Genomic DNA, 17,196 nt, shown 5'->3' with positions numbered 1-17,196 from the left:
TTTGTTCAAAAACTCGAACAACACTTTGTGGGGAGGCTTCATCTCACTTTTGTAAATAGCCTTGGGTTCAGGTTCTTCATCATTGTCACCAAACTTTCTTGTAATGGCAATGGCAGTAGTGAGATTCTCTAGACTTGGTCATTTGAGCTTCTTATAATCATTGCACCCTTCAGCAGGTACACCTAAGATCTCTCCTAGTTCTTTAGCATCAAAGCTCACTCTCAATTTTGTAAATAGCCTTGGGCTCAAGTTCTTCATTATTGTCACCAAACATTCTTGTAATGGCAGGGGCAGTAGGGAGATTCTCTAGACTTGGCCATTTGAGCTTCTTATAATCATTGTACCCTTCAGCAGGTACACCTAAGATATCTCCTAGTTCTTTAGCATCAAAGCTCAATGTCACCCCATTTACCACACTGGTGACCCTACCATATTTGATCTCACAATTTTCAATAAACTCCACAATCTCGATTCTGGCCAGCTTTCTATCCATCTGAAGGACTATGTCCTTCCATCCTTACAATTGTAACTTCTCCAGCAGCATTACCATACCTTCCTCCTCCAAGTCCCTGAGGAGTCTACCTTTCAAGATGGTTCTCTTCCCAAACTTAACCATTTTGTCCTTCTCAGCATGAGATTCTTCTTCTTCTTCCTCTCCACTCCATTCCTCTTCCTCCACTATTTTCACTTTTCTTGGTTTCAATGCAGACCTCGTTCTTTTTGCCAAAGTAGATGGCTCCGCGGACTTAGTTTTTGAAATAGACTTCTTTGTGGAAATCTTGCCTTTCTTTGCCTTTGGAGTCACAACCTCCATTTCTTCTGTGTCCTCTTCATCCCGAAGGACTAGGTCCATCTCGTCAACTTCAATAGCCTCAACAGGCTCAACCACCTTCCTTTTTTCCTTTAGCAACAACTTTTATCTTACTTTCTTCTAAGGCCTTTTCCAGTTCAGTATCACTCTGCTTCTTCTGACTCCTTGTAGCTCTTCCTCTTGTAAGAGGAATCTCTACAAGGATAGAACATGCAACCTTTCTCTTCTTGTTTGCCCTAGCAGTGCTAGGAATTTTGACTCCTGAACTCCTTTTCTTTTTGGGATTATAACTGTCAGTCACCCTTTTCAGTATGTCTGCTAGGGATTCCTGGTCAGATGGCACAAGTTCTTGAACATCCTTCCCTAATCGAACCAATCACTCAACAGCTTCTCCAGACCCACTTCCCTTTTTTTCTTTTACACTTTCTCCAGAAGATTCCTTACTCCACACTACCATTGCTCTTGTTTCTTTAATCGGACTAGTAGGAGTGGGTGAACCTTCAGCCACTCCTTTTTCCATACCCCTCACAACTCCTTGAACACCCTCACTCTCTTTTTCTTTTCCCTTTTTATCTTTACCACCTATTCTTTCAGACTCAGTAGTCTCAAGCCCAGCTACAGTTCCTACCAGAATGAACATATTCTCCAAATTAGCAACGACCTTAGAGATGATTTTAGTAGTAGTATTTGGGCCAGATGTTACAGGTTCGGTGTCAGACAAAATAGTTTCTTCCCCCTCAGTAGCAGATTTGAATGATTTATCAGATTTCTGGGGTTCTTCCTCTCGACTTGCTTTCAATTTTTCATTAATTTTCTTAAGTTGTTCTTTACCCGCAACAACCTTGTGAGCAAGCATCTTGACTCTGCTTTTATTAGAGGTGGGCATGGTTGAAGCTGTGATAGATGGTGTGTGTGTGATTTCTTTGTGTGGTGATGAGGGATTCTCAGAAGGGTTTGCCATTTATGTGTTTGGGAATTTGGAAAAAATGGGTTTCTGTGTGTTTGGAAGATGAGAGAAGAGAGAAATTCTTGATGGCTTGAGAATTGAGAAGTGAGGAAACAACTGAGGCCTAATCAATTTAAAGTGGAAGTGTTTGATTGGGTAACGACATCCTTTGCAGAAGTATGATCAAACTGGAATTTCGTTTGAAAAAACGTTGAAGAGTGTCCCTAGAATCTAGGCACTTAATGTGTTTTGGACTCTGTTAAATGAAACCAATCTATTTCGTAACTGATAAGATCGAGGGCTTTAGGATTGAATGAGACTCTCCTCTTGATTATAACTCAAATATAATTATTTCAAAATATGCAGAGTGGAGAGTACGTACCAAGTAATCTTGATGAACCAGGTTCTTTACTAAGAAATCTCTTGTGTAAGTCTGAATTTTTCAAGAAAATAGAGATAATATCATTAGAGATTAATGAGTTATTTTAGCACATGGCACAAGAGTATACTGATGAAAGCATGAGACTGAGCAAAATCTAATCTAATTATTTACAGAAATTCACAATTTTTCTAACCAATTTTTGAGTTAGAACTGGATCCTTTTAGGTGATCTTAATCAACCCTAATTCTAACATGTTCATTTCAAAGTGATCTCTACTTAGTGCTTTTGTGAAGATGCTAGCTATTTTCTTTTTCAGTGGCACAGAATTCTACAGTGATCAAACGTTTTTCATAGTTCTCCCTTAAAAAGTGATGTCTAATATCTATGTGCTTCGTTCTTTTGTGATGAACCAGGTTCTTAGTCATACTAATTGCACTGGTGTTAACACAAAAGATGGGGATACAACATACATCAATTCCAAAGTCCATTAATTTTTGTTTGATCCACAACAATTGAGCACAATATGAGGTGGCATCAACATACTCAACTTCAGTAGTAGATAAGACCACATAATTTTGCTTTTTGGTGGCCCAAGACACAAGACATGAGCCAAGAAAGTGTGCCATGCCCGAGGTGCTCTTTCTATCTACAAGAAAACCTGTATAATCAGCATCATCATATCCCACTAAGTTAAAATTATTACCTTTTGGGTAACATAGATAAAGGTCAGTGGTGCCTTTTAGGTATCTCAGGATCCTCTTGATGGGAGTCAAGTGAGACTCCTTTGGACTTTCCTTAAATCTAGCACAAAGGCCTACATTAAAAACAATGTCAGGTCTGCTATCAGTGAGATACAACAAAGAGCCAATCATTCCCTTATACAACTTCTGATCAACAGATGAATCAGGTTCATATACATCCAATTTTATGGTTGTTGCTATATGAGTGTTAATTTCTTGACAAACACTTCTTCCTTTAGATAGCCATTGAGGAATGAACTCTTGACATCCATCTGATGGAGAGTGAATTTCATATAATCAGCAAAGGCTATGAGGAGTCTAATTGCTTCCAATCTTGCAACTAGAGCAAAAGTCTCATCATAATTTATGCCTTCTTCTTGACTATATCCTTGAACCACCAATCTTGCCTTGTTCTTTGTAACTGTTCCATCTTTATCAAGTAAGTTTCTGAAGACCCACTTTGTGCCAATTACTGATCTGTCCTTGGGTCTTGGTACCAGATGCCACACTTGACTTCTCTCAAATTGGTTGAGTTCATCTTGCATTGCATTCACTCAGCCTGCATCCTACAAAGCCTCAACAACATTTTTAGGTTAAATCAGAGATAAAAAAGCATCAAAAGCACAAAGATTCTTCAAAGAAGATCTGGTTTTAATTCCAGAGATTGGTTTAGTGATTATGTTTTCAATGGTATGACAACTTTGATACTTGTAAGGTTTCACAACCAATTGGTTTCCCCTAGATGTTCCTTTAATGTTTTGTTGATGAGGAACAGGTGCATGGACAGGTTCCGTCGAGGTTTGAGGATCACTTCCTCTTTGTTCAGTTCCCCCTATCAAGTTGCCCTGGGTGGAAGGACCTATTCAATCACATGTTCCTACTTATGGTGCAACTTCAGTCTGTGTTGTGGTTTCATTTGAATTTCTCACCAGCCCAATTGCTTCATCATCATGTTCTCACCTCTCAGAAAGAATGTTAGTTTCATCAAAAATCACATGTACACTTTCTTCTACACACATAATTCTTTTGTTAAAAATCTTATAAGCTTTACTATGTGAAGAATATCCCAAGAATACTCCCTCATCACTTCTCGGATCAAACTTATCTAGGGAGTCTTTACCATTATTGTCCATAAAGCACTTGCATCCAAATGCCCTAAGATGTGATATGTTTGGCTTTCTCCCTTTAAGTAACTCATAGGGAGTCTTCTCTACAAAAGGTCTAGTCATGCACCTGTTTATGATGTAACATGCAGTGTTCACAGCTTCTGTCCAGAAACTATGGGGCAGTTTACTATAAAGAAGCATATTCCTATCCATATCTTCAAGTGTCCTATTCTTTCTTTCAACTACTCCATTTTGTTGTAGAGTCCTAGGAGCAGAAAAATTATGATCTATGCCATGCTCATCACAAAATTCAGAAAATTTAGCATTCTCAAATTCAGTACCATGATCAGACCTAATTGATGCAAGTTGATTACCTAGTTGTTTCTGAATTTTTCTAACAAAAGAAGAAAATATGTCAAATGCTTCATCTTTAGATGTTAAAAACAATATCCAAGTAAACCTAGAATAATCATCAATAAGCACTATCACAAATCTATTACCACCTCTGTTTAATGTTCTCATTGGTCCACAAAGATTCATATGGACCAGTTCCATCATCCTGGTAGTGCTTACCACTTTCTTTCTTTTAAAAGAAGATCTTACCTGCTTTCCCCTTGCACAAGCCTGACAAACTTTATCCTCCTTGAACTTAATATTAGGCAGTCCTATCACCAAATCTTTGGAGACTAGTTTGTTTAGTTGACTTAGACTGGCATGTCCAAGTCTCTTGTGCCAAATGAGGGGATCATTATCCAACACACTTAAGCAAGTGAGTTCATTTTCTGAAAGTGTGGACAAATCTTTAATATATATGTTGTTCACTTTTTTTCCCTGCAAAACTATCTTGTCAGTGGTAAGATTAATCACAAAGTATTTGGTAGATGTGAATGCTACCATGTTACCTCTATCACACAATTATGATATACTTATTAGACTGTATTTTAGTCCATCTATCAATAGACGTTCTTAATAGAGTGATAACCAGTCTTACCTACCTTTCCAACCCCAATGATCTCACCTTTCTTCTGATTTTCAAAGGAGACATTACCTCCTTTAAGATCCTCAAGTGAAAGGAATTAGTACTTGCTTCCTGTCTTGTGCTTTGAGCAGCCACTATCTATATACCATATTTGGCTGCTCCCCTTCACTTGGACCTCAGTTTCTTCATCAGATTCTCCAATGGCCATAAGTGCTTTTTCATCCCCATCATCATCATCTGAGTTTTCATATGAGCTTTCTCCCCAAGCAGCGACCATAGCCTTGATTGATCCTTTGCTTTTCTTAGGTTGAACCTGTTCCTTCTTCCTGTTCCTTCATTCAGCTTTTTCCTTCTTCCATTCAATTTCCCATAGAGAACAATTCTTGATATGGTGATCAGTCTTTCCACACTTAGAGCATCCATCATTGGTTTGCTTCTCATGACCTTTTTACTTACTATAGCTTCCACTTCGTGAAGGACCCTTTCCTCTCCTCGGGTACTTCTTGAAGTCCTTGGTGATCATAGACATTTTTTCATCTTCTAGATCAGGACCTTTAGTTATTTGGAGTGCCAGGCTCCTTTCCTTATTAGTACATCCATTTTCATGGTTTGTCTCCTAAGTTCATAGGCAGTAAGATTTCCAATTAATTCATCTAGTGGGAGAGTGGCAATGTTCTTTGATTCCTGAATGGCAGTGATTTTACTCTCCCAAGTAATAGGCAGAACCCTTGTCAATATCTTCTCGACTATATTTTCTTTAGGAATAATCCTTCCAAGAGACTTTAGTTCATTTGTCAATGTAGTGAACCTTGTATACATATCATGAATGGTTTCTCCTTCCTTCATAGTAAAGTTCTCATATTTAGAATATAGTAGAGTTCCTCTGGATCTCTTCACCCGATGTGTCCTTCATGAGCCACTTGCAGAGTGTCCCATATTTTCTTAGCAGTGGTACAACTTTGGATTCTACTGTACTCATCTAGACCAAGTCCATAAATAAGCCATTTCTTCGCTTTAACATTCTTCTCCCATTTCTTCAAGTCCTCAACAATGCAATTCGCTCTTGTCTTTGGCACCTCTACTTCTTCAGCATTTATCTTCAAGGTAGCCAGTAGACTATCAATGACAATGTCCCATAGCTCATAGTCCTCTCATATAATGTGATCTTTTATCATGTTTTTTCACTAAGAGTAGTACTGACCATTAAAGAGTGGTGGACTAGCAGTGGATTGCCCTTCCCAGTTTTCAAGTGGTGCACTCATCTTGATTTTCTCCTAAGGTGTTAGCCTCTTCAAAGATAACCTTCTCTAATACCAATTGATATTTTCTACTTCAATGCCACACAAGAGTGGGGGAGTGATTTGTGTGGTGATCAATTTTCGCCTGCACTGATTATGAAAGAACCTGGTTATTCTAAGTGTTCCTTATACTACTGTTGCAGAAATAGTAAATGCGGAAAGTAAAGAACACAGGTATTTTATGTGAAAAACACCCGGCTCAAAAGGTGAAAAAATTACGACCTACTACTCAGTAGGATTTTTCCCAACACTTCACTAAATCACTGAGCCAAAACAATATTTACAAAACTCTTTGTAAACCTAAGGATTAACTCTAATCCCGTTATGGCAACCGGCCTCTAACTGTTGCGACAACTTCAAGTTAACTCTAACTTGAATACTTAGAGTACCTAATATAATTGATTCTAGATAAAGCTGAAAGGTACAACTTGAAAACACCTACTACAATTGAATTAGTACAAAAGATAGACTCTTCGAACTGGTTCCTCTATCTGGTTCATGTAGCTTCAGGTTCGCACACTTGAATCACACAAAAATTATTTGCAAAATGCCTTGCTATTTTGCTCTCAACTCACGTTTAACTTCAGCTTTTGTGTGTGCCTGTAGAATGAGAACATCCTGCAATATATAGAGTTAGTAGAATAAGAAATAACTAGAGTTCTAATGCTACTCTTCCTTGGTGGAAGAGTTCTAGTTATCTTCAACTTCTAACTCCTCCTATCTTGGATAGTGTTTTCTTTTAGTAAGGAGTCCTTATCCTTATCAATTATGCAACATTTTCGATCAGGAGATATCAGATATAACAAGTTAAGCTTATCTCACTCACGTGCATCCCTTATGCTTAAATATGCCCGTGTCTGTGTACATTGTGGATGGACCTGATTCATGCTTGAGTTCCTTTGTCAATCATCAAAACAAACTTCACTTGGGCAAACAATATCATTTTGTTGAAAATGCTAAAATGGAGTTTACTGCTGAAAATTTGTTTAAACAAACTTGGAGTTTGGGCGCAACAATTTTTCTATATCGGCTTTAACTTCAACACCATGAGAATGTCCTTCACTAGGATAGATTGTGACCGCCTGTTTGATTGATCATTATATTGTACTAAATTGCTTGTATTTTCCTAATTTTCTAGTGTTTGCAATCTTAAAAGTTTCAGTGACCCAATAGAGAATAACGTTTAGAAGCTCTAACTAATTAAGTTCATCTACGAAACCATTGAACAACTTCAAAGAATTATCGAGACAGTAGCGCACTAATCACCAATTAAATGTACTGTCAGATTAGTACGTGTTAGACCAACTTTCACAACCGCAAGCAAAGTTCAAATTCTTATTAAGATAGCGGGATTGGACAATAATTAATTAAGCTTACTGGTGACAAATGGACGAGTTGGATCAAATTTAGATATGGGTTAAGAACGAGTTGACACATATATATTTAACCATATTTAAATAGGCGGATTGAACGCGAGTTCATTAGGGTCGGATTTGGCGGATCAAGCAAATTTATATGGAAATTGCCACCACTAATTGAACCTCATTTATAATTTGATACGTGGTTAAGATACTACTACTAATCAAGCATAAATATGATATTCATACTCCAACTTCCAACTGAGGAAACACCTGACACATTAATATATTATCACCAATTAAATGAATTATGGTAGAATCTCAAAGACAAACTCATAAAGTTCAAATGCGAGATCCGCCTCTGAGAATCATCGTTGATAAATGATCATAGTTGGATCAAAAGCCACACATGCGACTTCTAACCACTCCTGGGGTGGAGATAATCTGAAAGGCCTTTTAATATGGGAAGCACTATCCTTAACTCTGTCAGTGAAGGCTAAATGACAAATATGTTGTGTTAGCGCAGTCTCATTGTTACCTTTTAATATGGGAAGCACTATCCTTAACTCTGGCCATCTATTTGTTACCTCATAACCAAGGTGTAGAAGTCCGAATAGCTCGTTGAATTTATTGATAGTCCTAAAACCTTTTTCAAACACTTCATTGAACATTGGAGTAAACAAAAGGTGTACACAATTTTCTATTTGACAATGAAGAGTGTAAATATTTTTTGTTTTAGTCAGGATTTATAGTACTTTTTACATAATTCAAGGTAAAGTAGGACTAGGGTTCTTCTTAAACAAATTTTGACACAATAACAACTCCTAAATAGGATATTTTACGTCTTTATTACAAATTAGGAATTCGGTCAAGAATATATGGTTTCTTTTCCTTTCCATTTTGAAAATTGCTAACGCATGCAATTTTTACACGTGAATTTGAAAATATTTTTCTGAGAATTGCTATGAAACAATTTAAAAACATCCAAAATTTTTGAAAAGTTTATTAAAAGTTTTTTACTAAAAGTGCTCTCAACATCATCTTAATTTTCCACTTGTTTTAAAAAACGAAAAAGGGCCAAAAATGCCCTTGAACTATTTGAAATAACTCAAAAATGCCCTTCGTTTGTTTTTGGTACCAAAAATATCCCTACCGTATATGTTTTGGACCACAAATGCCCTTAAACCGTTAGTCTTGTCATTGAATGTGACATAGCAGTCCAACTGGGTTAGATTTGCTTACATGACCAACCACCTAAGCAATTCAGCATGGCAAAATTATTTTTTCGAAAAAATTATTTTTTCGGAAATTTTTTTAAAATACAAAATAAACACTTATTCCGAAAAAAGTAAAAAATAAATCCTGAAAAATAATTTTTCCGAAAAAATAGTTTTTCGGAAATTTTTTACTTTTTTCGGAATAAGTGTTGATTTTGTATTTTAATAAAAAATTCCGAAATAAATAATTTTTTAGGAAATTTTTTACTTTTTTCGGAATAAGTATTGATTTTGTATTTTAATAAAAATTTTCGAAAAAAATAATTTTTCCGAAATTTGTGTACTTTTTTCGGAATAAGTGTTGATTTTGTATTTTAATAAAAATTTCCGAAATAAATAATTTTTCCAGAAATTTTTTACTTTTTTCGGAATAAGTGTTGATTTTGTATTTTTTTTAAAATTCCAAAAAAATAATTTTTCCGAAAAAATAATTTTGTCATGCTGGATTGCTTAGGTTGATGACCATGTAAGCAAATCTAACCCAGTTGGACTGCCATGTCACCTTCAATGGCAAGATTAACGGTTTGAGGGCATTTGTGGTCCAAAATATAGACGGCAGGGATATTTTTGGTACCAAAAATAAATGGATGGCATTTTTGAGCTATTTCAAATAATTCAAGGGCATTTTTGGCCCTTTTCCGTTTAAAAAAATATATACAGACTCTACAACTTGAACAGAACTGCGAAATTTAGAATATAAGAATATCAATATATCTAAATTGTGGTGATGACCTTGGATATACATTTCAATATCTTCAAAAGATTAAATCCACCTTACCCCTAAATCTTTTAGGGTAGGGAAACAATACTGCTCATGCCCTTCCTCCCCCCAACCCCCCCTAAACATACACATTTTGAATGGGAAAGGGAACTCCGTTGGACCCAAAATCAACCAAAAAAGAGAAAACATCACTGGAGTTCACAAATCACACTATCCATTGTTTGAGGAAAAACTATGGGAAAAGAGAATATGAGTTCTTACAGTTTCCTTCGTTGTATCCTATGCATATCCTAAGCCTCACAAGTAATGATATGATAATCTCTAACTATTTTACTAGGAAAAGCTAATATATCCCGGTAAAAATGTCAAAAAAGCTAATGTTGATCCAACTCCGATCATATGGAGATCTAATCAATTTTTTTAGTTTCTTTTTATTCTAACTAGTCTTAATGTACGTGTGTTGTACGTGTTTGTTACATCAATAATAAACAATTGTTGATAAACTATATTTTTTATCATATAAATAATATTAATATCGTATTTTATTCGAATTAAAATTGTTTTGATTAAAAATTTTGAACTAAATATTAAATAACGTGTCAACACAAGTTGTGTTTCGTATTTACACAAATTATAATTTTTGGGGAAAAAAAGAATTGGAGCTTATATTATTTAAAAAATAATATTTTAATTTTCAATTTTAATTCTTTATAAGTTATTAGATCTGCATTGTTTCCTCTCTCTTTTTTTCTTTTTTTTTGGGCCTCTTGACACATTTTTTGCCTTCTATCTTTTCAACTTCAATTTTTATTGCACCAACTTTTACAATTTCGTCTAACTCTTATATAATTAAAGTCTTCTAACCTGATGCCCTCCATTTATTGTATTGAGTTTGAAAAGAAAGATAGATATTTTACCCACACTCATGACTATTTATAATAAAATTTATTGTCGTTAAAAAAAGAAGATTAGGTAAAAGTAAGAAAATATATATATATATATATATATATATATATATATATATATATATATATATATATATATATTAAAGTTAAATGAAAAGATGATATAACTTTTTGAGAGATTAATTATATATATTTTTTATTATTATCTGCCACGATCCGAAATCTCACCTTAGGCGTCGTGATGGCACCTAGTCTCTAAGACTAGGTAAGCATGTTACTTACAACACTTAAACCAGTAAAATATGATATTTTTAAAGCAGAGTTTAATATAAATACCGATACGAAGGTGATACAAGCCTACACGACAATATGCACAACAAGAGATTGGGTAATACAGAGTCACGAACTCTAACTGAATATATAAAAATATCTCAAACAAAAAAGAGAACAAAATACAATACTCTTCGGATAATGAATTAAGAGTACAATCAAAAGAAAAAGGACTCCAAGGGACTGCGACGACCAAGCATCCTCGCGATCAAGAAGATAACTCTGCCTGTGTCTGTTATCTCTAATACCTGAATTTGCACAATAATATATAGAAGTGTAGTATGAATATACCACGGTCGGTACTCAATAAGTATCAAGACTAACCTCGCTGGAGTAGTGACGAGGTACAAGTCAAGATACTTACTAGTCATAATAACATGTGCAGTATATAAGTATAAAGCTAATAATGGAAGCAAAAATCAGTAAATGACAACAAAGAATAAGCATATGATAAAAAAAGTAAAGTAATCAGAACATTGTTAAAGTACTAGTGAATCCAACTAAGGAAAAGCAAATGACAATTGAATAATAAAACTGTTCAAACACAAGTTTCACAACAAAATTACTCCTAGATACCTCATCCCAAAATCACAACTCACGAGTCCCGAATCACAAATCATATGCTCATGGCACCTCATACCCACATTGTTAATCACAATCGTATGGACAACTTACGTGTCAATATTGCAATCCACCCGGCATAGTCACAATCTCACTATCACAATCCGTACGGCGTGGTCACAAGCTCACTATCACAATCCGACATGCATGGTCACATGTTCCATATCACAATGAAAGTAGATATACAAGAATACAAGTGCATGATCAATAAATGTCAAGTTTCTTACTCCTTATCTGGTGTAATGATGGTATATGCATGTGCGAGTGTACTATCTCAATCCAAGTCACTAAGTAATATCAAAGACATAAAGTAGCTCATTGAAAATAACACAACAAGTCACGTAAGATGCATGCCACACACAAGGAAAATCACACCATTACACGAATATCATCAACATTAGGCCCACAGGCCATCACAAATCATCCCTCGCATAGCCACCCTTATCTCTCCGTATTGACAATATCATAATAGTTACCCGTATCGTTCCGTCCATACATTTAACACAATAGCTACCCGTATCACTCCGCCCAGACCATAACACAATAGCCACCCGTATCACTCTGCCCTCATAATATATCAACAACCACCCACATCACGTTGCCCTGATAATATATCAATAGCCACCCGTATCACTCCACCCTGACAATATATCAATAGCCACGCGTATCACTCCGCCATGACAATACATCAATAGCCACTTGTATTATTCCGCACAATCAATAACATTGAGATGTCACCGTTATACTCCGCATAGCAGCTATCAATCCACACAATACACTTACATGTTCAAACATCACAATAAAATGATATATCAACTCGTATTACAAGTGCCCATAGGCCACAACCTTTTCAAAATAACAATACCAATATCACCACAATACATAGCCCACGACTCAACCACAATGTGCACAAGAATCGCAATAACAACAAAATAAAACGGGAAAAATAAATCGACAATGAACAATACTTCATTTAACAACTTCAATAAAACAGGTTAATGGCTTTCAATGACTTCACATCAAGTAATTGCTTAAGAACAAACTTAATAATGAAGGTATTTTATATGCAATGGCAACTCCAAAATTTAGTGTATGACATAAGGTAACAATGAAAGAGATGGTCATGAAATGGCAACTACGTCTAAATGCATGAGAAAAACTTGACAACGAAGGAATATTATATAACAATTTCGGTTAAGAATAGTTTAACAATAAAGGAGGACATATTATAATAAAAGAGGTCAACTTTAAATAAAGCATATAAGAGTAAACTTGACAAGTAAAAGATACAACATATGTTAACAACTTCAAATAAAGCATGTGAGAGTAAGCTTGACAATTAAAAGATATAAAATGTACTAATAACTTCAAATATATGCATGAAAGAAACCTAAGAGTCTAAACCGGTCATTTTTACATATAAGCTCATGTACACACTCGTCACTTAATGTACACATCTTTCACATAATTCAAACAATGCAATTAAGCTCAATTCTACGGGGTAGTTTCTCCCACACAAAGTTAGGAAAGATACTTACCTCAAAGAAGCTAAATCAATACTCTAAATAGACCTTTCCGTGTGAAACAACCTCTGGACGGCTCGAATCTTGCCAAAATAACTTAATATCATAAATAAAGCCATAGGAAACAATTACAGATAATAAAATTTTGATCTTTAATGAAAATTAAAAATTCAACCGCAGACCCGCGGCTCGAAACCCAACAAATTCAACAAAATCCGATCACTCATTCTGATACGAGTCCAACCATACCAAAAATACCCAATTCCGACCTCAAATCGGCCTTCAAATCATCATTTTATGTTTTAGAAAGTTTTTATAAAAATCCTCAATTTTTCCAATTCAAATCACTAATTAAATGATAAAAATAAGGATGGTATCATGAAATAAAATCAAATCCGGGTCAAGAATACTTACCCCAATCCATATTGTGAAAATCTCCTCAAACAATCGCCCAAAACTAAGCTTTACAACTCAAAATATGATAAAATAATCAAACCCTCAAACTATATACATGCTGCCAGTGGAATCCGATTTTGCGGTCAATTATCGAATCTGCGATGGCCGCTTCTGCGAAAAATGTCTCGCATCTGCGGGAACCCAACAACTGGCGCCCCACCGCATCTGCGGTTCACAAAGCACTTCTGCGCTTACGCTTCTGCGACCCCTCACCGCAGGTGCAGTTCCGCTTCTGCGATAGGACGACCGCATCTGTGGTCCCTGCCTTCTCAAACCAAAGTCCACACTTGCGCTCTTTTGTCCGCTTCTGCGGTCCCTTATCCGCAGGTGTGAAGGCACCAGTACATGGGTTTCTCAAAAATTCAAAAAGGTTCCAAAATAATCCGTAATTTATCCAAAACACACCCGGAACCTCCGGGACACCGTTCAATCACTCCAACCAATCCCAAAACATAACGCGGACCTTTTCGAGACCTCAAATCACACCAAAAAATATCAAAACCATGAATTGTACCGCAATTCAAGCCTAATGAACTAATGGACTTTTAACTTTTGTAACTCGTATCTAACGATATCAAATCAACTCCGAATGACCTCAAATTTTGCATGCAAGTCCCAATGATACAACGAACCTATATCAACTCCTACAACCACAATTCGAGCCTGATAACAATAAATTCAACTCTCGGTCAAACCTCTCAACCTTCCAAACCTTCAACTTTTCAACTTTCGCAAAAAAAAAGCATCAAATCAACCTATGGACCTCCAAATCCGAATTCGGACATATGCCTAAGTCCAAAATCACCATACAAAGCTATTGAAATCATCAAAACACCATTCCGGAGTCTACATAAAAGTCAAACTCTGGTCAACTCTTACCTTTTAAGCTTCTAAAACAAGAATTATCCTTCCAAACCGATCTTGAATTGTACGAAAATTGAAACCGACCATACACACAAGTCATAATAAATCAAATGAAGCTACTCAAGATCTCGAACCACCGAACGGAATGCTAGATCTCAAAACTACCGGTCGGATTGGGTCGTTATAGTATCGCAACTAACCAAATATCATGTAGCTTCAAAAAATGCAACATTATTACTAATGTTTATAATCGTTGATATCAAACACCTCATATATTGGAATATATCTAGAAAGTCATATGTAAATAAATTATTATCGCATTTATGGATATATCATAATGAACTTTTTAAATCTTGAATAATTTTAAATTCCTAAATATTAGAATGTAACACGTAGTTCAATTGAATTGAATTCTTTTGTTAATTAGTTAATTAAAAAAGTAACTATTTGTTTTCAACACTAAAAGAATAATTATTTACCTCTTCAGATTCTTATATGAGCTCATCCCAATTTAAAAATATTTAAGTGTAATTATGAAGGAAAATAAAAATATTTTTCTTTATATTATTAAACTTTTCAATAATAAAAAATAAAGAAAAAAAATTAGTAAAGTAATAAGAATATGAGCTGCATTGATCGAGAAAATAATAGTTGAACTCCACAAAAATATGGCAAACAAGTTGCTACAAGAAGTTGCCAGCGAAAGATTTCGAGCACCAAGCACTTGAAAGGGAAAAAGAACAAAAATTTCATTCTTTTAATTCAGTTTGGATCAAATAAGGAAATTAAGAATTTTTATAAGGTAAAATTTTAATTGATTTCAAAATCTAAATATTAGGAGAGTGGCTTAAATTATTATTTTGTCCAATATAAAATCTATTTTTAAAGAGTAAAAAAGACAAACAATATTTTATTAAGAATTTTTATATTTTTAATATAGTAAATATAGATTATGTTGAACTTCCCAAACTAATACACACAAATGTGTACATATAACTGTGTGGGGAGTTAGTATGGTCTTGAGTCACTATATCTTGGCTGAAAGAAAAATTCAGATTAGATGATATTGATCAAAACTTATTCAAATCGAGTATTCATATAAGATCAATAAAAATATAACACGTGTTTGTATGTATATTTATTGTGACTATGACATCCTTCAGAATAATCCAAATTTGCGTTTCTACAAATTATCTTGTTTATGTACCATCAGACCAGATTTCGGAAGGCAAACCTTTTCTGAGACGTCTTAATCATAATATTCTCCATCTACAAATTTCGTTTTATGATTATAGAAACTAAAAATTCCTATATTAATCCAAAAATGTAACTCATATATTTAGGTGGCGCAATTCTTGTAAACAATTTCGAAAATGATCATGTTATTCATTGAAAACATGTTTCTTACATTTGGATTTACTATAATTAATTTCATCAAACTAAGTGTAGTTAATGTTTTATTAAAGATTAACGTTAATCAGATCACACAATAATACAAACAAAAGTTGACTGGGAAATTGCGCTAGTTTACTGAAAATAAGAATAAAAATTTCTCTTGCTAAACAAAAAAATATTTCTTTGTATAACCTGCAAAAAGAAGTACAGTACTTATTAAAGTGCGGGTGGTGCTTTTTTTTTTGGGGGGGGGGGGGGGGGGGGTAAATGGATACATACATAATATATAAAGCAAAATGAATTGGTAGTTCAGGAGTTTCATCTACCAGATTGCTATTAAATTAAAATATTAATTTGCCGTTTAAAAGTAGTACTCCCTTCGTTTCAATTTATAATAGGTAGTTTGACTTGACACGGAGTTTAAAAAAAGAAAAGAAAATTTTTGAAGCTAGTGGTCTTAAAAGCTTAAGGGGTAAAAGTTTTGTGGAGCCATGACTATTGTGTGGTTATAAAAATTTCTTATTAACGGTAGAATAAGTAAAATAAAAAGTTTAAAGTTAAATTATTTCAATTGTAAAAATGTGTTATTCTTTTTAGAACAAACTAATAAGAAAAGTGTGTTATCTAAATTGAAACACGGCGATTATCTAAAATGTATATCCATACTGCTTCATGACAAATACGAGAGGAACAACCATTGAAGTGGATTGACAGTTATGTAGATATTGACAAAGGTAATAAAATTTGATAACTCAGTCGTGTGCTCGAGCTAGTGTCACTCTAACTAATCATGAATCTCACTAAGAAAATAACAAACGTAACACTCTTGGATCGATTCGAGGTTCTTGGATTCCAAATGTTGTCAAAAAGATGTGATATTTCACGATTCCTTGATTGATATTTCAATATTGTCACACCTCCATTTTTTTTAATGGGAAATGAGTTTTTCCACTATAAATGACATTATTGAAAATTGATTAATTTATTTTATTTTAAAGAGTCGTCACTTGGAATAAATATTTACAGTGTCCCAAGTCACCATTGATTTTAAAATCCCAACTCAAGAAAATTGATTCTATTTAAGTCTGTGAAACACAGAAGATTGGGTAAAAATTTCTGTTAAACCGGGAAGGTGTGAGACACTCTCGAGTTCCGTGGTTCTAGTATGGTCTCTCTAATAATTATACCTGGCTTAATTAATTCTAGATATTTTAGGTTCTAGGGAAATTTAAGTAATTTTTTCTTAAACTGCTTTTAATTGCTTGATTGTTTGTAATTATAGAATTATCTTTAAATGAATCATATGTATGTGTATTCATTCTATTTGGTGTGTCAAAATTATGTTACGTGTACGTGTACATAATTGATAACACTTAATTATTATTATTGAGGTTGTTTTGTCAAAGTTACGCAAACGCATACCTTGCCTTTAATTTGAGAATCATAATTATGTCACAATAACGTATACATAATCAATGATAATT

At 34.5% G+C, this 17,196-nt stretch overlaps 1 protein-coding gene across 1 annotated transcript; it reads right to left on the bottom strand.

The window, feature by feature from the left end:
• Positions 1–5,061: 5,061 nt before the first annotated feature.
• On the bottom strand, positions 5,062–5,810 carry LOC138909412 (uncharacterized). The gene is made up of 2 exons (XM_070200611.1): positions 5,536–5,810; positions 5,062–5,290 (listed from the first exon to the last, which is right to left on the bottom strand). The coding sequence occupies exons 1-2, from the start codon at positions 5,808–5,810 to the stop codon at positions 5,062–5,064; spliced, it is 504 nt and encodes a 167-aa protein (XP_070056712.1).
• Positions 5,811–17,196: the final 11,386 nt, after the last annotated feature.

This window comes from Nicotiana tomentosiformis, chromosome 4 (genome assembly GCF_000390325.3).
Source record: "Nicotiana tomentosiformis chromosome 4, ASM39032v3, whole genome shotgun sequence".
NCBI lineage: Eukaryota > Viridiplantae > Streptophyta > Magnoliopsida > Solanales > Solanaceae > Nicotiana > Nicotiana tomentosiformis.
The sequence above is the reverse complement of the archived record's forward strand: the minus strand, read 5'-3'. Positions and strand labels throughout refer to the sequence as shown.